This window comes from Eucalyptus grandis, chromosome 6, assembly GCF_016545825.1.
Source record: "Eucalyptus grandis isolate ANBG69807.140 chromosome 6, ASM1654582v1, whole genome shotgun sequence".
In the NCBI taxonomy this organism is placed as follows: domain Eukaryota; kingdom Viridiplantae; phylum Streptophyta; class Magnoliopsida; order Myrtales; family Myrtaceae; genus Eucalyptus; species Eucalyptus grandis.
In genome coordinates this window covers 7203723-7226677 of record NC_052617.1, presented here as the reverse complement: position 1 = coordinate 7226677, position 22955 = coordinate 7203723, and the positions used below count along the sequence as shown (strand labels likewise).

The 22955-nt window shown below is 40.9% G+C and overlaps 1 protein-coding gene across 1 annotated transcript in view; it reads left to right on the top strand.

The window, feature by feature from the left end:
* The first annotated feature begins 520 nt into the window (after positions 1–520).
* The window catches only part of LOC120294272, a 53459-nt gene continuing 31024 nt past the window's right edge, over positions 521–22955 (top strand). The window contains exons 1-2 of the mRNA XM_039314274.1: positions 521–543; positions 1768–2110. Of these exons, the coding sequence (XP_039170208.1) occupies positions 521–543; positions 1768–2110 (366 nt within the window). The remainder of the gene's footprint in view (positions 544–1767; positions 2111–22955) is intronic.

Below are 22955 nucleotides of genomic sequence, written 5' to 3'. Positions count from 1 at the left end.
TTAAGGCCCAAAATTAGCCAAATTTTTCGCGATTTTTTTCCCCAATAATGCGCAATTATGAATGGAAAGACAACACCACAATACAAACACTCTCACTCGCCCTCTCTCTCTCCAAACTTGAACAGACTCTACCCGCCTTCGTAACCGATCCGTCTCTGTATATTTTTCGACCCGAAGAAGACGAAGCGAGCAAGAAAAACAGATGGAGGATCAAATTCTTGCCCATGGGTGCCTCCCAATTTCACTGTTCTCTCTCGACAATGCCGTGAGGGTGTGATTTACGAGATTTTAGAGAGGCATGACAGTAACAATCAATGACAACAGTAAGCCAAGAATGTGTAAAAGGAGGCTTTTGTTTCTCTTGAGATCAAGTTTGTGCCGGGTGGTGAATTCCTGGCTACCGGCATTATGCGACTCGACCCTTCCTCCTCTTTATTACAAGGAGGCTCTCTCTAAAAAAGGAAAAAAAAAAGAAGAAATATTTATGTTATACAAACTTGATATCGAACCACGGGCTGTAATGGCTCCGCTGGGTAGGCTTCAGTAATCCTCTGCGAGGGAGGGGAAAGGTTCAAAGCCATTGCAACGCAAGGGTACTGGCGGAGTTACTTGACATCTTAAGTGTGCTACCAGGGGTGGTAGGTCCTCCCACTTAAGGCACTTGGGGTTTATCCTTCAGCTACCGGCTAAGGCGGTTCTTTCAACACAAAAAAAAAAAAAAAAAGATTTCGAACCAAACGGTAATTACTTAAAATTTTGCAAAATTTATGAAGTCTGCGGAATTTTCTTCTGCTGTTTTTGAGGGGTTTGATATTGGTTTTGGTACGTAGGGGAAAGCTGCTGCTGGAGCGTTGAAATTGTCTTCTTGATTTATGTTTCCGGTTAAAGTCTAACTTACGAGGGTTAGAGAAGTTGAGGATGAGTCTTAGTCACGGTTTCCATTCTTAGTTCTTCTTGCACACACTGCAGAGTGTCGAAAAGTCAAACCGACGTAGCTTTTTGGTAGGGCGAGGAAGGGAAGGGTGGGGAGTTTTATCCGCTGCGGATTGCTGTATCCCAGCCCCAAAGTACGCTAGGCTAGCTAGGCATGAGCAGTGCAATGTAACCCAATAAAATTTGTCATTTCTTTCTCCATCTACTGCGAGTCCAGCTCCATCAATTAAAAACAACGCCATTCCTGTTTCAAATTCTCTAGGTTCCTGGGGTCCATCGAACTTTCCCACTATTATGGCCTCTTCAGCCAGGCCTAAATCATCGAGCTTCAATAAACAATTTCTTCTCTTCCTCCTCCACCATCATTCCTGCCCCAAAGCGTCGGGAAATTAGAATTTAGAAACCCTTCCTGTCAAAGACCCTCCCAAGTTGAAAATAGGATTGAGGCTTTTCTCATTATTGAATTTGAGCATTTATATTGTTAAGCAAAATCAAATCAAATTTTCGATGGAAAATATTTTTAGTTTCATTTTCAACTTTGAGGCAAATACTAAAAAATATTATCATTTTTTTTAGAAAATATTTTCCAAGAATGTCATGTTTTTCACCAAATAAATGGCGCCTTACTTTGTTATATTTTTCTTTAAAACAAACAAATTAAAAAATTCTTTCAACTTCAAACTTTGAACCTAATGAAAACCATTCATACATCTATATGTATAATAAAAAGATTGGACATGATAGCTTTCCTGACTATCTGGGATGTCTAAATTTGATCAATTTCCATGTTTACATAAATGGACATGATCAACCCATATGACATGTGAGGACCAGAAGAAGACCGCCCCTCCCCTCATCCTTCACCAAGGGCAACGCCGTGGAGATCCTCCACCCTAGCCTCCATGGTGCGCTCTACTCTACCACCGTGCTTCAATCGCCAGCCAGGGCCAAGAAGCTCATCTTCATTGAGTACTTGACCCTGACGGGCTATGGCGGCGGCAGCCTGGAGAAGCAACTGAGAGAGTACATGGACCTAGCCCAAGTGAGGCCCGCCCCACCGCGGGAGATGCACAAGCGGTTCCGAGTAGAGGAGGAGGCGGATGCTTACCTAGAGGACTGGTGGCATTTCGGCGAGATCAGGGAGATTCACAAGGACTCCAAGTATCTAGTCCGGGGGGTGGGAGTGAGGAGGTGGAGTTTTTCTTTTTTTGGTCGAAAGAAGATATTGCATTCATTCATGATAATAAGCGAGCCTTACAAGGCAACGATGGATAAAGTTCTAAACATAGAATTTCCGAAAGGGAGAGAGGAGGATAAGTTACCCAATTTGTAGGGAGATTTTTGGCTCGGTGAGTTTTAGCAAGCCAATCCGCCGCTTGATTTGCCTCTCATGGACAATATACTACCCTTGCTGATTCAAAAAGGGCTAGCTCTTCTTTACACTGTTCCACTATCTCCTTTAAATCCCATGATGCTTCGGCCTAGCCCATCACCATTTCCGGCAAACTTAAACTATCACTTTCGAACACCCATCTCCTACTTTGTCCTGTCTCTAATCCCACATGCGTTTCTTCTCTTCTTCTCAAGTACATTAGCCCGTGCAGCAGAGCTAGGGCTTCTGCTTGCTAGGAGGAAGACGCCCGAATCTCTTTAGCGAAACCCTTGACAACAAGCCCCGACAAATCTTGCAAAAAAGCAGCAGTTGAACAGAAGAATTCGCCCGGAATCCACAATGCATCAACATTTAGCTTCATCTCATCTCTTTTCGACGGCATCCATCTAATCGGTAGGCATCGATTTGTGGGTTTTTGCCATTTCTAATTCTACCATCTACTGAAGTTCTTTTGTTGTGCTTGTGCGAGATCTACAAGATCAATTGGTTATGGAGGCTTTGCTTGGAAAATAAAGTTATTTCGAGTCTTCCAAATGTTCCACAGCACCACAGCAACTAGTTCTCTTTCAGGTAAGACTTCCCTTCCTTCGAACACTTCCGTTAGCCACTAATCAAACCTTGTTATGTTGCTTGGGTTTCTGATGAGATTGATTCGTGGGTCCGCCCATATTTTTTTCGTCCATTTACGAGTAGAAATAGGTGTTTTGTTGTTTCCATATGTATAGAGCAAAGTGGACAGTAGGGGTCGAGTAGCATCTTCCTTTTATGCAAGTTCTCCCTCATTGGTATGGCGTTTTGACATAGACTCCATAGGAAAGTTCTCATTTTCGGGGGAATAGCTAGACTCCAGATTCCAGTCCAAAGGGTTCTTGGAGGCTTGAAAGAGCAGGATGCTCTGTTTGGTTCTGTTCTCGTGGTGTTAGAATAAGCCATATTGTACCCACTCTTCACAGTATATTTCTCTGATTTATTACCTGTCCAAACTAGACAATCATTTTTTGGGATTGGGCTAATGGGTATCACAAGTATCTCGTTTGCTGCTTATTCTTCAAAAAGATTAAGGATCAAACTTTCCTTCCATGTCCGCGAGTCTTCATTGATAAGTTCTGCCACCATAACTGGTTCATTTTGGTTGGCTGGGCCACCAAACACTCCAGACTTTAGCCATTTGTCTTCTCATATGTTGATAGATTTGCCATCCCCCACTGACCATTTAACCTTTGATTCTATGGCTTATCTTCTTGTTAAAATGCTTTGCCATCCCCAAGACGGTCGCTGCCCTTTTCTTGCCTTCCACAAGTCTCCATTTGGAAAATATGGGGATGGTCGCTGCCCTTTTCTTGCCTTCCACAAGTCTCCATTTGGAAAATAGATACCTTTCAATATTTTACTCCACAAAGTTGAAGGGGTCTTGGATAATTGCCAAGCTTGCTTCCTGAGCATTGCTTTGTTAAAATTTATCAAATCTTTGAACCCCAAACCTCCCTCATCCGTTCTGATTTTTAATGTTTCCCATTTTTTCCAATGCAACCCTCTTTTTGAATCACTTTTCTGCCACCAAAATGAAGCAATTCTTTTTTCTATGGCTTTGCAAATAGAGATAGGCAATTTAAAGACTGACATCGCATAATGAGGGAGGGCTTGTACAACGCTCTTTATCAAAATTTCTTTACCTGCTTTGGATAATAACTTTTATTTCTATCCCTCTAACTTCGAGTTTACTCTTACTAGAATCCAAGCGAACATCTCCTTCTTTGAGTGGCCCCATTCTATTGGTATTCCAAGATATTTCCCTGTTTTGTCTATTATTTGGACTCTAAGCTCTTGTGTTAGGTTTCTTTTCAGAGATAAAGGACAATTACTGCTGAAACATACACTTGATTTGTTTAAGGTATTGGCTTGGCCTGTTGCAAAGCAATACCATGAATAGTTGCTAAGTTTTGGCATTCTACGATAGTCCCATTCAGAAAAAATATGGCATCATCAACGAAGAGTAAGTGGCACAATGTAGGGTAGAACCTGTTTAACTTTATACCCCTGAGGCTTCCATCTTCCAAGGCTTTGTTCATCATCCAAGTCAAAACATTTGCTGTTAAGATGAATAAGTATGGGGAAAGAGGATCGCCTTGTCTAATTCCTCTTGAAGGGGTGAAAAATTGAGTAGGCTCCCCATTTATCTTCACACTTAGGGACACCGTCGAACATATTGCATGATTAAAGATACCCACCTCTCACAGAAACCCATTTTCAGCATATAATCCCTCAAAAAATCCCATTCAATTCTATCATAGGCTTTCTGCATATCCAGTTTTAATATTGCCTGAAACTTTTTCTTCCTTTTTGTTATTCTCAACTGATGTAGAACTTCCTGAACTATAAAAATATTATCTTGGATTTGCCTCCCTTGTACAAAGGCGCTCTATTCAAGCTCTATAATCTTTGGAAGCCAAATCTTTAGTCTATTAACCATAACTTTTGAGATGATTTTGTAGCTGAAATTGCACAAACTGATAGGTTTGAATTGGCCTATGCTTTCTAGGTTTTTTACTTTTGGTATCAATGATATGTGTGTTTTGTTTAGTAGGGGGTCGATGGTACCTATTTCAAAGAAGTTCTGCATTAGCTAGAACAAATCCAGCTTGATATCCTCTCAAGACCGTTGATAAAAAGGTCCATTTAGTCCGTCGGGTCCTAGGGCCTTTAATGAGCCCAATTGGAAAACCACATCTTTCACCTCTTCAAGGGTAATATTTACCATCAAATATTCATTTATTTCCTCTCTTACTGGGCTAGGACATTGGTTTAGGATTGGCTGATAGTTCCTAGGACCCACCGATTTATATAGGTTTCGGTAAAAGGACCCTATGTGTTCTTTGAGTGCCGATGGATCCCTACACTAGCTTTGATCTTCCATTTATAGCATTGTAATCCTATTCCTTTGTCTTCTCCGTACTATAGTAGCGTGAAAGAACTTAGTATTCCTATCTCCCCATTGCAGCCAATTGATGCGTGATCTCATCCCCCAAAAATTTTCCTCTTGTTTCCAAAGCTTGTCTATCTGGTCGACAATGTTCTGGGCTTCCTTCCTACTGGAATTTTCGAAGTTCTGGTTAGTAATCTATGTTAATTCTCTGTTTAGCTCCCTGATACGACATTGTGCATTGGCGAACTTATCTTTGCTCCACTTTATGAGCTCCTTAGAAATATCATTGACTTTCATTGAGAAGCTCATTTGGCTTAATGGCGTTTTGTTCCATATCCTCTTTATAAACTCTCCACACTCTTGATCTTCTTACCAGTATGCTTTGAACTTGAATTCTCTTCCTTTTCTTAATTTCAGGATGCAACATAAGGAGAAGAGGGCTATGGTTCGAGCCAATTGCTGGTAGGGCCTCGTACTTTGCAGCCGGAAAGGTAATTCTTCATTCCATTGTGCATAGAACTCTATCTAGTCTTTTTTTTAACAAGGGCCTCCCCTTCCCGGTTGTTTGCCCAAGTGTAGGCACAACCTTTGCTGTCCATGTCCATTAGGGAACACTCATTTAGGGCGCATTTGGTAACGATTCTGTTTCCGGGAGCTGATTTTGACTAGAAATGATTATTTTTGATTCTGTTCCCAAGAATCGATTCTCGAGTAAAAAAAATGTGTTTGGTAACTGTCCAAATTTTTTTATTCTGGAATAGAATTACGTTTGATACCGTGCTAATTGATTTTATTCCAAATTAATTTCTTTTGATTTTTAAATAATTTTTTTTTTTTTTTTTCCTTTTTTTTCTTTTTTTTTTTTTTTTTTTTCCTTTTTTCCTATTCTTCTTCTTCTTCATGTGGCCGGTCGCCGGTTTGGCGACCGGCTATACGAGGGTCGCGACACTCACCGGAGCATCGCCGCCCTCGGTGAGGTTGGCCCTCATCGGCCGAGCCTCGTTGGTAGCTAGGCAAGGCTCGACCTCGCCCAATCTAGCAAGGCTGAGGCCTGCCCAGCCCACCGGCGAGGCTCGACCTCGCCCGATCTAGCGAGGCCGAGCCTTGCCCAGCCTGCCAATGAGGCTCGCCTGGCCATCGGTGAGGCTCACCCAGCCCCGCCGGTGGGCAGCCCAGCCTCGTCGGGCTAAGCAAGGCCGGCTCGCCACCGGCGGGGTTGAGCGAGCCTCGCCGGTGGCTGGGCTTGCTTCCGGCGAGCTCACCGGACCTCGCCTTGGCCCGGTGAGCCTCGACGAGCTTGCTGGATCGGCGGCCGGCGGCGGCCGGTGGCGGACAGCAATCGCAAGATGACAGAAGGGAAGAATGAGAGTTCTGCTATTTTAATTCTTTTTTTGATTCTTGGACGAAGAATCAAATTTTTCTTTATTCTCAATTCTTTTCCCAATCTGTTCCCAGGAACAAAAATTTTACCAAACGCGATTCTTGTCCCAAACTAATTTTGGGAACAAAAAATCAGAATCATGCACTATTTGGCACGTTACCAAACAGGCCCTTAATAGTTCTCGAAATGTTGTTATTCTGTGATTATCTACTTCTCTTTTCCCCACCTTCTCCCAAACATATAAAATTTCATTAAAATCTCCCATGCAAATCCATGGTAGATGGTTTGTTGACTGGAAATCCTTCAACTTTTGCCATAGCTTTAGTCTCTCCCCAAAGTTCATCGATGCATGGAGAAAAGTTATCTTCATTTGATAGCCATTATCTAGATCTTTACACTCCAAGTCAATAAAATCTTTAGAGCTAGCATTTACCTTTAACTCCACTTCCTCACTCCATAAAATTGCTAAGCCTCATGCGATTCCTTCCGAGTTTTCTAGGAACAGATTTTGGAACTTAAGTCTCCTTTTTACACCTTCCACCATTGTTGCTTGGTTCTTTGTTTCCATCAAGAAGACCGGATTGGGCATTTCAAGAGCTACTAGAGCTCTTAGCTCCTGGAATGTCAGGGGATTGCCCAGCCCCTGACAATTCCAGCTTATAATTTTCATATCATCGCCGGTGACTTATTAGGGCTAGCCACCACAGCCCACTCATTGCCCTCTTTGATCAGCTGAATTGGGGCTTCCAAAAGCTCCGTATCATCAATCATAAGAGGAACTTGTTCTGCTATGCATTTCTGTTTTTTTGCCCTCTGCACCTTCATACTTTTCTTGCTACATTTCCCAACCTTCGACAGAATCGGCCTAGTAGCTTCTAAACAGATAATCTATTTGCCATGATCTGTATTTTTCATAGTGGTATCTACTGTTTCTTCTGGTGCCTCTTGCATATTTGAATTTTCTGCCCTTTTCTTGTTGCGATTTGGGGCTTCCCTATTATCACTTTCATCTCTAGCCACTATGTCCATTTCATAGGTTATAGGAGGAATTTCTAGTGCCATATCTACCTCAACAATTTCTTCTTCTAATTTGCCATAGAACGCTTCCCAATGGGGGCTATGATCTCGCACTTCCACCTTAAGCCATGGGCCATATTTTCCAGCTTTATTTTCAGCTCATGTTGTTTGCTCATAAGGAATTTCTTCACAATTAGTAGCATAATGCCCAATTTTTCCACACAAATAGCAATAGTGCGATAGACGTTCATATTTAAACTCTACCTATAACTTCTTGTTTCCTATATCCAGAATAGCACCTGATTTTAATGGAGCTAACAAGTCCACTTCTAGTGGGAGTTGAGGCGTCATCGTGAGTGAAGTGGCAATGGGGTTTAGAGCCTGCCTTTCGCCAGCAATGAAAAACAGGTAGAGATGTCTCATGGCTTCTATTTATCTTCCATTTCTTCTTGCTGTTGGCGTTGCTTAGTTCGTCGATAGACTAATAGTTGAGAATACTTTATGTTGTTGTAGGTTTTCTATTTAGTAATTGATGTCATTCATGAGATAATTGGATCAATTTAAATCAATCGAGTTGCTACTAAAAGGTTCGATAGATTTAATTGGGATAAATTTGGATTATTTCTTTTCAATTTAGCCCATTTCTCTTTCAATTAAATAAGATTTCTTCACGACTAGGTCCTCCAAGGACCTAATTGTACACAATTTTGGCCAAGTCTAACCAAACCAATCAAAACTGATTTAGATTGGTCTGACCGACCTCTGACGGGAGATGGCCTTTCTAGCCATATTTCGGTGGCGAGGGACCACCATGAGTTAGCCATTCTCTTGGCCAACCACCCCCATCCCCCTCTTGCATGAAATGACAAAAACGCCTCTAGTAAATTACAAAAATGCCTTTGAAGTAGGAAATTACGAAAATGTCCTTAATTAATCACTAATCCAAAAAATAAATTTTGACCATTCATTGAGATTTGCATCCTTACCATCCAATATAACATGTGCTTAATTTTCCTCTAATCATAAGAAAACTTAGGATTTTTTATTTTACCTTGGGAGATCAAATCCCAGATCTCATCTTGGAACAAGGTATATAAGAGGATTTTCCCCCCAAAATTAGGAGGGCCCATTATCCAGATTTACTTCCTCTCTCTTCAACTGCTTCTCTCTCTCTCTCTCTCTCTCTCTCTCTCTCTCTCTCTCTCATCCTCGGTCGAAGCTCCTATCGCCCTATTAGCCGTGCGCCAACTTCGCCAACTTCCCTCTAGCGAACCACCGGCTTGTTGACCTCCCTCATAGCTGCCCCTCGCCGGTCACAACGCCAGTTGTCGCTAGTAATTCATTTCATGGACATTATTCAGCAATGTTCGAACAAGCGTTAGGCTCCAATTTGTCTGTTCTCTCATTGCAGCTTCAAGCAACCGCAGCGACCCACCAAACATGACTCTGGTCATCATCAGGAGAACTATTTCAATCTACTCATACCATGTTCTAGTTATTGGTGGAGGTATGATTTGACTTGATTGTGTACTCCGCAGCCAATCGTACACAGGACAAAGACTTGCCGTCAGGCAGTCTCTCGAGAGAATCATACTCTTCCAGAATCCCAGAATAGCAGATCGCATGAGAGCATTTTCTTTTACTTAGAAGATACGATCAATGCAGAAATGCCATGGCAATAGCGAGGAGAATTTTTGTGAGCTACTGAACGTAATCTAAAAGAAACCATTTAGCCGCACTGTTGCCAATAGTCATCGTTTTTGGTTTGGCCACTAATAGAAATTCCTTTGCAGATAACCTCAGATTAAGGATGTCACTTTCATAGAGTTATTCGCAAAACTAGGAGACAATCTTTCTCAGGACCAATTAATGAAGGATGCCGCACACAGGATATTGCTGAATGTGAACTAGACACTCAGCAAATCAAATTCACTTTACTTGGTAAAGAAATTGAACGAATAGACAGAGGAATGACAAGGCTCCACTTGGTCATCAAGCAAACGAAACTAAAGAAATTGGCCCTTTGAGTGATGCAAAATGCAAGAAAAAGAAGAAGGATCAATGCTCTTGGGAAGGGAAGTTTGCGACAATCATTTTGGGACATTACCGAGCAAATGCAGAAGCTTCTATTTGGCATTATAACCTGTGCCGTATCTTTTTACTCTGTCATGGGACTGTAATTTAGTACATTGGCCGAAACAAATGAGCACGCACACATCCAAAATCTTCTTGTTCATGTACTCCTCCAAGGCTCCAAAGGGTCAAGACATGACATCGTGCAACTAGTGTCGCTAGGAGCCTTGCCAAGGCATGGTTTTGGCAATGGAGTCCCCCATAAGGTTAGATTCCAACCATTCGAGCTACTTGTGAATGTCCTCCATTGCTTGCCTTGAGATATACAACTGGCCAATTCTTCCTCCGAGAGGTTTAAGAAGACAAGATGAGGTGGACGCGGCTGCTGAGGACTTCCTGAGGGTTTAAATAATCAGAAAATCAAAATGTGGGCCCGAAAATACGAGTTCGTGCAACGTTCAATAAATAGGCGATAACTTTTGATACAAAAAAGTTACAGGGCCATAATACCATTTAGAGAACCTCGTTCCGAACGTTATGTTGCCTAGACTGAACCTGTTTGTCGGTGTTTCTGCCCTCAAAATTCACCGTTTTCATGAGTTTGAGGCCAGTTTGGCCAGTTTTCTAGTATTTGGTCTATTTTATGCATTCTTTCAGTCCATTTATTTATTGTCCAAATTTCTTTGCTGCTTTTTTTTTTTTTTTTCACTTAGGATTTTGAAAGTACTTGTTTGATCTTTGGGAATTATCATTTAGCCTTCATCATTACATAAGACAGTTAGGTTGTCTTGTATAGGAGATGCAATTTCAGGTCCTCTGGGTCTGATGACTTGGTCTTGGACTCTTTATCTATCAGGGCGACGACTGACAATCGATGGTCAACAACTATCGACGAAACGTGAAGAGTGGATTTTGAATTTCATATTCTGCTACATAGAACTGATGGAGGTAATTTTACACAACCGATTCAACATGGATCACCAAGTACACCAAGGAAAACAGCAAATTTTCCGATCCAATATAACATACAAACGTGAACTTGATTTGATGACCAGAAGCTTGCGACTTGGTCATTATGAATCAGAAATTAGATGGATTCAGAGGATTAAAACATACACTAAGATAGATCTAGTTCCACTTAAAAGGATGGAATTAGCCATGCTCTCATTTATTGTTGTCTGGCCCTGGATAGGAAACACTAAGACTACGTTTGGTAATGTTCCAGGGAGCAAGTGTTTATGTTCTTTGGTTCCCTGTAACAGAAATGGAATAGAAATGCATCTAGTAATTTTTTAATTCCTGGGAACAATTGGTTCCCGACAATAAATTTGGAACAGAAACAAGTGATATAGCTAGTACGAGAACCTAGAGGGGGGGTGAATAGGTATATAAAAATTTCTTTGAAGATTGCACAGTATTTAAACAGTTAAAGGATTTGCAACAGTTAAAAATTCAATCGCAAGACTGAGTAAGGGAAAGAGAGAATTGAACACGCGGTTTATAGTGGTTCGGCTTGATTCAAGCCTACGTCCACTCTTCTGCACTGACAGCCGATTGGCTGGATTCCACTATGATCAAAGAGATGTTACAGTGTTGATCTTCCTTGATTTCTAGGTGTAGATGATCTACCACACTCGCTCAAAGTGTCACCAAGTATAAACACTCTATGTGTATACAATTTCGCTCGAACTGTATCGACTAACAATCAAGGTTCTTCAGACTCTGGAATTTTTCTATCAATCACACACTTAAAACAACTAGAACGTCTTCCTTTTATACTCCTTTATGCCATCATAGCCGTTGGCACTTACCAAAGGAATTCCTCCAATCTACCCGTTGGACGGAATCAATCAAGAAGATCATCCGAGCTATTTAAGGAATCTCGATGATAGCCCATCAATCCTTCGCCCATACAATCGGATCTTGGTTTCCAAGAATAGAACATTCCAAGAATATTTCTGTCGACCATCGGATCTTCAATTGATCTTAGATAAGAATCAAAGAATCCGAAATGATTATCCAACCAAAGAATCTTTTCCAGAGGATAGGATCGAATCCTCAACCATATATCTCGGCTTTGGATTTCCTTCGTCACTGGATTAGAAAGACTGTCAGTGAGAATAGACTTAAACTCTTAAGTCTTGAGTCTTGAGTCTCGAGAATACAAAGTCTTCAGACTTTAAACTGTCGGTCTCCGAACATCCAGACTTAGACTGATAGAAACGTTTTGTCAGCTTCAAAATATTCTGGAAAGATTTCTCCAACAACAAGAAACAAAAACAAAATTGTTTCTTGTTCTCGCCCAACTCAAGAAACAAGTTTTTCTTCTCTTCTTTTCTTCCCTTATTTTTCTTTCTTTTTTTCTTCCTTTCTTCTTCCCTAGCTAGTCGCGGCCTCGGCAATGGTCGGCAACCGGCCAAATGAGGCACGGCATCCTCGCTGGCCCCCAGCCGAGGTCGCCGAGTTCGCCAACCATCGACGAGGCCCCCCTGAGCCTCGTTGTGGCTAAGTGAGGCCCCCCACACCTCATCATGGTCGAGTGAGGCTCAGCCTCACCCGGCCACCATGAGATTAGGGTCACTCGGTGGCGTCGCCGACCTTGCGGTGGCTGGGTGAGGCTCGACCTCACAGATCTAGCATAGCTAAGGCGAGGTCGAGCCTCGCCTAGCTAAGGCGAGGCTAAGCCTCTCCCGGCCACGGTGAGGCTCGATCTCGCCTAGATCTGCGAGGTCGAGCCTCACCTCGACCTCACCCACCACCAAGAGGTCATTTTCGCCCATCTCGTCTCACCAAGCCATGGCGAGCCTCGGGGATCTTGTCGGTGGTCGCGAGGCTCCCCCAAGGCCGACGACCGGCTAGAGGAAGGAGGAGAAAAAAGAAAAAAAGTAATAAAGTTATTAATAAATTAAAAGAAATTCTAAGTCACAAAAAATTTGGGGTCATATCAAATATATTTCTGTTTTGGAAAATGAAATTTTAGATAGTTACCAAATATCTTAAAATACTTAGAAAATATTTCTAGAAGCAGAAATAGAAAAAGAAAATATTATGAAAAGAAACTGTTCTTAAGAACAGAAATGTTACTAAATGCAGCCTAAGCCAATACACTCATTGATGAATTTCTAGGCACCAAATACGATAGAAAATGTCAAAGATTTTTGCGCGATGCCTCACTACACTAAATCTCATATTCCCTTGGCCAATTTATAGTTACTTGAGACTGCCTTCCTTGAATAAGTCGAATTAAACTTCATTATCCTCAAAACTCCATAAAAATTTTAAATTGAACTGAATCCAGCTCCATCATACCATGTGATCATTTAGTACAGTAATCTAATGTGAGGAAATCTGGCTGAATGTTTAAAATGTGCCATTTGTGAATATGTTTTGCTGTCTAATTTAGAGCAGGGAATGAGCCATTTCAGATTCCATTTTAGTAAGATGCAGCTTGTTCATGTTGTCAAGCCACAAGCTGGCACGCTCGGCCAACCTGAACTAGATAAATTACGTAAGCGACCATTGCATCCTCAAGTCTCAATTATCCATTATATATGTTTAAATAGTTATACTAGAGATGTTTACACAATAAAAAGTATCCAGAATATTAGTTTCTAGAGTGATTAAGATTAAGTAACTTTTCGATACTAACTCACATGAAATAGGTATATTAAAGGTATTGGTTCACTTTTTGTTAAGTCATTATGTCCCCTCCGCAAGACGCGGGCCTCATTCTAGCTACAATGTTGGATTTTTATGTGTTAATTTGAATTAATTAACGTCAAATGAAAGTCCATTTTCCAAGCTGAACAAAACCATTAATTTTAATAAGAGCGAGTTTGGCATGACTTTTACATTTTAAGTTTTACTTTGTTCAGTTATCACGGTGCGTGCACCTTAAAATGGGTCAACTCATAAAGAATTTCTATGAAAATACGTTGTTGATTTTTGCTAGATGAGAATTAATTTTAATAAGTTAGTTTAATCCTCCACTTTAGTAGGAAATATTGGACCAATGCTGAATCAAGTTTTTAATTTTCTTCGGGTGATGGTTATATAGATGATTAGATCAACTCCACTACCTTGCCGCTTACTTGATAGTTACATCGACTCTACTACATTGATAGTTACTTGATTGTTTCATTAACTCCTCTAACTCAACGGTTACATCAACTCCACTAACTTGATGATTGTCTCAACTTTATTACCTTGATGGCTATGTCAACTTAGTCATGGCATGTTGACATTCCCGTCGATCAGAATTGGGTCTTCTTGTGGACCTACTGCATCTCACCGACTAAATATTCCCGGTATGTGGCGATTTTCCACTTCTGTCATCATTATAGCAAGCCCTTGTTGATCAATTTCATAAGAGAGTTGGTCAATTTAAAATGTTGGTTACATACATAAAAAGTTGGTAATTTGTACAAATGATAAAAGTGGGTAAATTCTTATGGTTGTTGGCAACTTACCAACAGCTTAACGAGATAAAAAAGTAACATGTCGATTTTTTAACCAATTCATTCTCAATACTTACCAGCATTCCTTGAATGCAACTACCGCTTAGAATTGTCCCATAAAAATTGATTGCTGTTAGTGCTTCTAGGAACGAAAATAAAACCCTATTGCGCTATAAATTCCAAAGCGAATGGACATCCAATGGTAACCTAAATCCCGATCACACACCAAAAGCCGTGCTTGCTTCTGACGGCATAAGATAATAGCTTATTATTCAGCTTTCATCTGAATTTACACAAACCGTTGCAGCGGGGACAACAATACGGTCGATTTAAGTGCTGTTCCAATAGTTTGCTGAATCAGATCGTTAGTAATAACATACTTACGGGATTTAGATGCAGCAATGAAGATGGTAAGTGTTCAATAGCCATGTTGTGAAAGTCTCTGTTCATTTTAAAATCTTTGCCGATCGACTTGTTCCCGGACAAATTGCAGTCAATTGAAGTTCAATCAAATCTCCAGCTGATGTTAATTATAACACTTTTCATGCGTGAAGTCAAGCAATTACTCCTGGAGTGGCCCGGACGGGAGAGAAAAGACAAAGTGTGTTATTTTCCATATTTCTTTAGAGATATGTTTTTCCTTCGTGTCTTATTTTGTCAGCAAATGCATAAATGTCGCAATAGAGCTAAAAGTACACAAAACTTTAGAAAAGGAAGACCTGAGGGCAGAAGTATAATGCCGGAAGCACAAGGGCTTGCTATGTCATTATGCATTTGATTTATCGACGATGCCATAAACCTTTATGTGCACAATCCAAATTACAAGGACTGGATCCTCTGTGAAAACTCCCATTCGATAACTTTATATGTTTGCGTTCCATCAATAAAATTTATGCATACAGCGAACCGAGGATTTGAAGTCCCATAAATGAAGAATATTAGATTTGATGTTGCGTATAAGGACGAGAATACGTTTAAATAATAAGAGGGCCAAAATAATAAGCATATGATATGTCCCATGGCAGTTCAGACTTATTTTTCATCTTATAATGCAAAGAATCAGCGGTCCATTTTCTCATCTTTGATAAAATCTACGAGCATTCCTCGCCGACTTCTTTCTCATTTTCGTTCCTTTCATTTCAATCGATCCCACAAGCTATTCGAGTTTTCAAGATTCAAGAACAATGAATCCTGGAGAGGGTCCAACTATCCATACTCGCGACCCATCGATATGTTTCTCCACTCAAACCAGCCTCCATGCTCTGTTTCATTTTCCAAAAGGATGATTACCGGTGGCATTTCTCGTGAAATATTTGCACACGTATCAATGATTTCTTCTGGTGAACTTGTTTAAAGAGAGGTTTAGCTATTCGAGATCAGACATATAGCTTGTAAGATTGTTGTCAGACAAGTTTAGCCCTCCGAGTGACTTCAGGTTTTCAATATCCAAGAGAAGCTTCCTACCAAAATGATTGCTCGATGTGTTGATACTTGTGAATACAGTTCTCCAATTGTATCTCCTATCCTTTTATTTGATCACAATTGTATCTCTTGTCCTTTGATAGTCACCATGACTATATCTTGGTAACCATAGTGTCACGATCTCCCATTTTGGCGCCTGCGGGTGTGCCGAGACTAATGACTTACTAAGTATTAGGCTCAGCATAGACTCTCCAAAATCCATCAATTTACTACTTATGGTTTGAGGTTATTATTTATGATTTGAGTTTTTAATCTACAAGTTAATTTCATTTAAGAGTCACTACTAATTGATTTAAGGTGAGACAATTAAAAATCCAAATAAAATATTAAGAGAAATATTTTACTCTTGCGCAACTAGAAAAATTAAGATTGCGGATTTGATTACACTAATTAATCAACTAATATTCTTTCCGTATCTTTTCTTATTAAACCCTAAGATTTAGATTCTTTTTATTTTTCATGCATTAAAAAAGATACTAATAAAATACATTTTAGGCTTTTGTCTAATTTCAGAAATATATAAAGGAGTTTTCATTGAGAAAAATGTTCAAAATCAATTTTAGGCCTTTCCTGAAAAAGATATATATATATATATATATATATATATATAATATTGTTTCGATTTTTTAATTAAAAATATCTAAAAAGTATAATATAATGATATAATAAACTGGCCCGGGTTGGTCAGATCCGGGTCTCGCGCGCGCCCCCCTTCTTGTGCTCCCTCTCTTTTTGTCTTTTTCTTTATTTTGTCCTCTCTCTCTCTCTCTCTCTCTCTCTCTCTGTGCATGCCAACAGACTAGAGAGAGGGCTAGGCCTCACTTATGACTTATGACTTCCTTTTCTTCTTCTTTTTTTTCGGTTTTCCTTGACTTATCTTTCTTTTCCCCGTCTTCTCTCTCTTCGTTCTCCACCCTCACGATTCCTTCTCCGTGCGGCCAGAAACAAACGGCCATGAGCCAGCTCGCCTCCGGCCCTTGCTCAACCAAGACCGTCCGCCGACCTTGTGGACCAAGCCAGCACCGTTGGCCACATCCGATCCCCGCTTTCATCACCGCCCGCCGCGACTCACGACATGCACAGAAACCGTGCGCTACTCTACGGATGGGAACGAAGGTCCGCAAACATGTCAAATGATCAACAGGCGCTCAGTGCCAAACCAAAATCACAGGAAATCCATACAAGCTTGGTTCGGGCATTTTAGCTAACGCATGGAGGGCGTTGGCTAAGGGGAAGCTTTAGACTTGCTCGGCACGCGAACTCGGACCAAAATCAACAACGACGGACCAGCAAAACATGACTTCAACATGGGACGATTCATTTACGTCCAATATAAATATGAGAGTCAGCAACCTTCGGCCATAAGCGATGGACACAAACGGGTGCCTAACTCGAGCACTTCAGCAAACAATTAATATTCGCAAACCAAGGAGTGAAAAGGGGGACGACCGAGCCGGAGCTCGAGCAGGGACTCACAGCGATCAACATGCTAAGCCCCGAGACCACAGTACGTACACAAATGAAGCAGGAAACTCGCACGAACTGGACAATATCTGCCCGATCCGGCGAGCCCGAAACAGGGCATGGGCACAAAAAGAATATGAAAAACGGTCGGCCGAGAGTCCCTACCCAGCTCGCGGGGTCGGACGGTGGACTAGCTCGATGGATCGGGCTACGTCTGTCCGCCTTGCGACCCGGGATCCTTGGAAGCCGATCCCGAATCGGAAAAACCAAGACCGCCCGAGCGGGGACCTACCGTGGCTTCAAAGTGGACAAGGAAAGGCGGCGGATCGTCGGTTTTGGCTCGGAAGTGACGGCCAACGGCGGCCCTCTCAATTGCGTTCTCTCTTGCAGCCGGATCTCTCTCAGACCTCACCTACTCTTTCTCTTCAACTTCCTTGGCCTCCCTCAAACGAGTTCGCGAAAGGCCTATTTATAGGCTGGGGGGGGTCCGGTCGACGGAGGTGCTTCGGCCGCCGGTCCTCCGCGCGCCGACGGGCCCTGCTTCGGCCGAACCGGTGTCCCATTCCCTCTTCTCCGCGGAGGCCTGCTCGGCATTGAAGACGTCCGCCCAGACGTTCCTTCCGTCGGGTTTCTCACCGGATTTCGGGCTGCTCCGATCGGCGGTATTAATGGCGCCTGCAAGACGTCGCCGGCTACTCTACTTTGCCTCGGTGGTAGGCGGCGCGCGTGAGTCGCAGGGACGGAGAAGGAAGGAGGAAGGAGGGAGAAAGGAGAGAGGCACGCGGGCCGGGCTGGGGAAAAGAGAGAGGCCAGACGGGCCTGGCCCGTGCAAAGGAAGGAGTATAGGGGGCTGGGGCTGGGGTCAGGACCAGCCCTCTGAGCCCGCTTCTGCTTTTTTATTTTTTATTTTTTATTTATATTCATATGGAAATAAGGTAAACTAATGGAAAATGCAATAAAACTTAGTGGATGCATATAATATTAATACCTAGGTGATGCGAAAGTCATTTGTGATAAGGCCAAATCAGTCACTAATTTTCTATGAAATTTAAAACTAAATATTTTTAAAAAGATAGGTGTCCACACATAGACTCCCATAAACCTGCAGCTTGCCCCATCCTTTATTTTGATTATCATGGCTGTTAGATTTATAATATATTGTGGTTAAACAGGTTGAAAATGTGCAATTCGGAAAATGGACGAGTTGCTCTAGGACTACCCGTGAAGTCATGGAACATGTTAGACCTCAAAACAAGAACTTGTAGCTTGGGAAGGGTTCCCTACCAATCAAGGAACATATCCTCCATTCTATTATTACTGAGATTCAAAACTTCAAAATTTTCGCGATGTAGTAAGGATCATGGCAATGTCCCTTCAAATGGATTCTTATTGAAGTCAAGGGTCCTTAAGTTGTGGTCATCAACAAATTTTCCAGGGATCACACTCTAAATCATGTTCATTTGGAGGATGAGCACCGAGAGATTTTTGCTAAACCATAGGCAAGTTGCCCATCAAACTATCGTTGGACAAATTAAGGACTTTGAGCTTAGTGGCATTGTATAACAACGGTGAAATGTTTCCGCTAATCTTCTTATTTTCAATGGCGTAAAATAGAGTTGTGGGTGGTGAAATTGAAAGAGGACCTTCAAATTCATTGTTGGATACCACCTGCAGATTTAACCATTGGAGAAAATATTCTTTGGGTCATTGAACCCCAAATTATTGTTAGATATGGAAAAAATATAACATGTGGAGGGAAGAAATGGAGCGTTTTTTTTTTTTTTTTTTTTTGGTCAAATGAAATGGAGCAATTGGAGGACCGATTTGGCCATGTAATCCATTGAGCTGGAGATTAATGCTCCCTAATGAGGGTGCTTGTACCAACCACTTCGGAAAATTATTATTGATTTTGTTGTAACTGATGTTTAGATCAAACAATGATGTACAGTTGTCTGAAGACCACAGTAATGTCCCTTCAAATTTATTGGCACTCAACTCAAGTCTAGTTCAGAGAGGTTGGTTAATTTCCTGAACATTGTGGTATAGAGCCAAAGAGATTGTTATGAACCAAGTATAGATTATCAAGGGAGTTCAATTAGCCAATGGAAGATGGAATCTCTCTGCTAAAGCTGCTTTTGGTGGCACAAAAGATGAGTATAAGGAATGGTGGAATTGGAAGCGGACCCTGGAATAAGTTGTCACTACAGTCAACAGCGATCAACTGTTTACGGAGAAATTATTCTATACCTCCCTCAATAAAGTTATAGAAATATCAAGATACTGTAGTACCTTTCACTAAATCCCAAGGGCATCTCGGTATCTAACCACATCTCTTAGCTTTTTGAAGAGTTACAAAAAAAAAAAAAAAATGGAAACCTGGTCAAGTTGCAGTAAGCCAATGCCAAAGTCTCAAGCTCTGGACATGTATGAATGCTACTGTTGTAAGCTAGATTCAACTTTACTGTAAGCTTTAGGACTTGCAGATTTTTCAGTGTTGAGAAGATCTTGAAGTCTAAATGCACTAGTCGTTTAAGCTTTCCAACGAATGACGGTATATGTCCAATTAATTTATTGCTAAAAGATCTGACGTGGTTAATTTTGTTAAATTCACAAGCTATGAAGAAGTCGATCCTCTACAATATGCAATTATTGAGAAATAGAGTTTTTAGATTCTGTAATTCACCGATTGAATGGCGCATTTTGCCTTACATGCTTGTATACAAGAGGTTAAGGACTCAAGAGATCCACTCCAGTTAGACTTCTCTGTGATATGATTGAACTTCAAATTGAGATCAAGGGAGTTTGGTGAGTGGAAAATGCTTAGCGAAAGTTCCCCTTGTAATGGCAAATATGCAATGAAAAGGTGAAGGAGGACGATAAATTCAGGAAGGAACTAGGTGAAAGACTAGACAAGCCTACTAGACCATGTTTAAGTTCCCTTAACTCTGTCGAATTATAAACAAGCATTTTGCAATCAATATTTTCTATCTCAATTGTGTGTCTCATACGTACCATTTAAGTTTAAAGAAAGATCGATTAAAACAAGTTTTGAAAGGTAAGAAATTTCAATAAGAACCAGACCTGAAAAATTCAAGCAAGAGAAACTGAGGTGCGTCAATTTAGCAAACATGGTGTGGGTACATATCATTCTTAATAGCAAGGTTGAGGCTATGAAGACAGAATGGGGGGTGCCCTAGAGACAGCTGAACGAATGATTGAGGCCGATAACATTAGTAGTTCCATTTTTACTTGTAGTCGTCTTTGGATCATAGCGTGGGCACATGTCAATCTTAATGGTAAGAGAACTGCTAAATTGAAGTAAGGTATTACTTTGGACAGGATGACATAGTTGTGCTGTTTTGAAAGGAAGGTATAATAATAACTGCGCAGAAGGGAAAAAGCCTAAAAAAACCCCAAACTTTGCCATTGTGACGCATTTATCCTAAACTAATTTTTGTGACATTAAAAACCCCAAACTTATACCTATGTGACATATTTATCCCAAAATTTATACCGGTGTGACATATTTACCCCAAAATTTTGGTGTCACATAAAAAAGCTTGGGATTTTTTGTATCACAGAAAAAGTTTGTGATAAATATACTATACAGATAAAAGTTTGAGATTTTTTTTTGTCACATAAAAAAGTTTGGGGTAAATGTATGGCACAAATATAAATTTTAGATTTTTGGTGTAACAGAAAATGGTTTAGGATTAATATGTCATGATGAGCAAAGTTTAAGGTTTTTGATAACCTTTACCTAGGCAAAATTGGAAAAGAAAAGACACAAGGTCCAGTAGGATTCCATGTTATTTGCTCCGGCACAATTGCTCAAGGACAGTGGTGCGTTCAATTATACGTGCTAAGAAGTCAAAGTTCTAATTGAAATGACATTAGTGGACAAATAAAAGGCCAGTCTTCACTTCTAATTCTTCATGGACAAACAGAAGCTACGCACAGGGAAAGATGGAAAGGTATATGTAGAGGTCCTTGGCAGTTGCTTCATTTTTCTTTTCTTTTTTACGTTTTTTTTTTCTCTGTTAGAGTTGTGTGCTTGGTAGATCTCATTATTCAAATCTATGTTGCATTGTTTAAAGAGATGATATGCATTGCACAATTTAAAGAGATAACTCCTAAAACAATTTCATTGTCCATGGTATTTGATGGCCTTCCGCTTTAGCTTCTTCATCCACTCAACTACTCTTCTCTCTAGCATTCTCACACCTCAAGTTAGCCATTTAGGCCTTCTTGTTTCAAATGCAATATATGCTATGGAAACCCTAATTACGATTCCAGATGCATAACCTATCCACATTGCTTTTTGTCAAACCACCTCTCATGCCCTTCGTAGTTTGAAGTTGACGAGGACGATGGCAAAGGAGGTTGAATATCCTTGCCAGGGCATGCTTTTGGCAATGGAGTTCCACATAAGCCTAGATTTCCACTAAACGAGTTGCTTGAAAATGTGCTTAAGTGCTTGTCTTGTGGTATGCGTCCCGTGAGTTGGTTTTTGGAGAGATTTAAGAGCCCAAGAAATGCCAAATCTCCAAGTACTCTAGGAATTTCCCCACTAAGCTTGTTAAAAGAGAGATCCAACCATCCAAGATTAGACAAGTTCCCTAGAGTTGGTGGGATAAAACCTGTAAGATGGTTATGAGAAAGGTTGACCCCAATAAGAGATCGAAGATCTCCGATAACTTCTGGAATATCCCCTTGGAAAGAGTTGTGTGACAAGTCAATGATTGTCAAGATGGTCATGATCTTTGCTAGCTCAATCGCTTGCCCTTTAATGGTCATGGCAATAGAATTTTCATATGGCATCGTTCTCGAATACCATATACAATGATCTGTCTTGCCCAATTTTGCCATCAATCATGCCTTTTAAGTCCATTATCAAGCTGGCTGGTAAAGGACCAACAATGTTCCTTCATTCACAACTGCAAGACTGATAGATTCGTACTAAAACTTGTTAAGCACCATGGCAAGCTACCTATCAAGCTATTATTAGAAAAGTCAATGATCCTGAGCTCAGTGGCATTGCATAACAAAGAAGGGATCTTTCCCATCATGTTATTACTCGCAATGGAATAATAATATGTGACGGGAGATGGAAGTGGAATTGGCTCTCCAAACTTGTTGTTGGACAAATCTATCATAGCCAATGAGGTGTTTAAGAAAACCTTTGTGGACCACCGTCCCATAAAATTGTTGTTGGAAATAAACAGAGACTCAAGAGCAGGGAAGGAGAGTCCAAAAGTAGTGACGTTGATCCTTCCATGAAATTTGTTGGATTGCAAATTCAAACCCCCTAGTGGTGCTTGCAGCCAATGTGGGAAGATATCATTGAACTCATTGTGACTGAGATCTAGTATTGATAAGCTCGAGTATTTGACTAGAGAGCGTGGCAATGATCCTTGTAATTTATTCTTGCTCAAGTCTAAATATCCAAGACTGGTTATATTACCAAAACAAGGTGGCATATTCCTAGAGAGACTATTATTAGACAAAATTAGAGTCTAGAGTGAACTCAACTGGCAAATCGAAGAGGGGATCTTACCCTTGAAACCATTCTTAGAGGCATCAAAGTAAATGGTAGAAGGTGGAAGGATTGGGAATTGTTGGAAGGAGTTATTCCAAAGGTCAATATGCAACAATCGCTTCCTGTGCAATTGTTGTATACCTCCCTTCAGAAGGTTACCAGAAAGGTCTAAGTACCCCAATGTATCATGACTTATTACCCAAAACCACCTTGGAATCTCCCCACTAATCCTATTCAAGTAGAGGTCTAAGATTCTTAATTTTTTTTGACAAATTCAAGAAAGAGGGGAACTT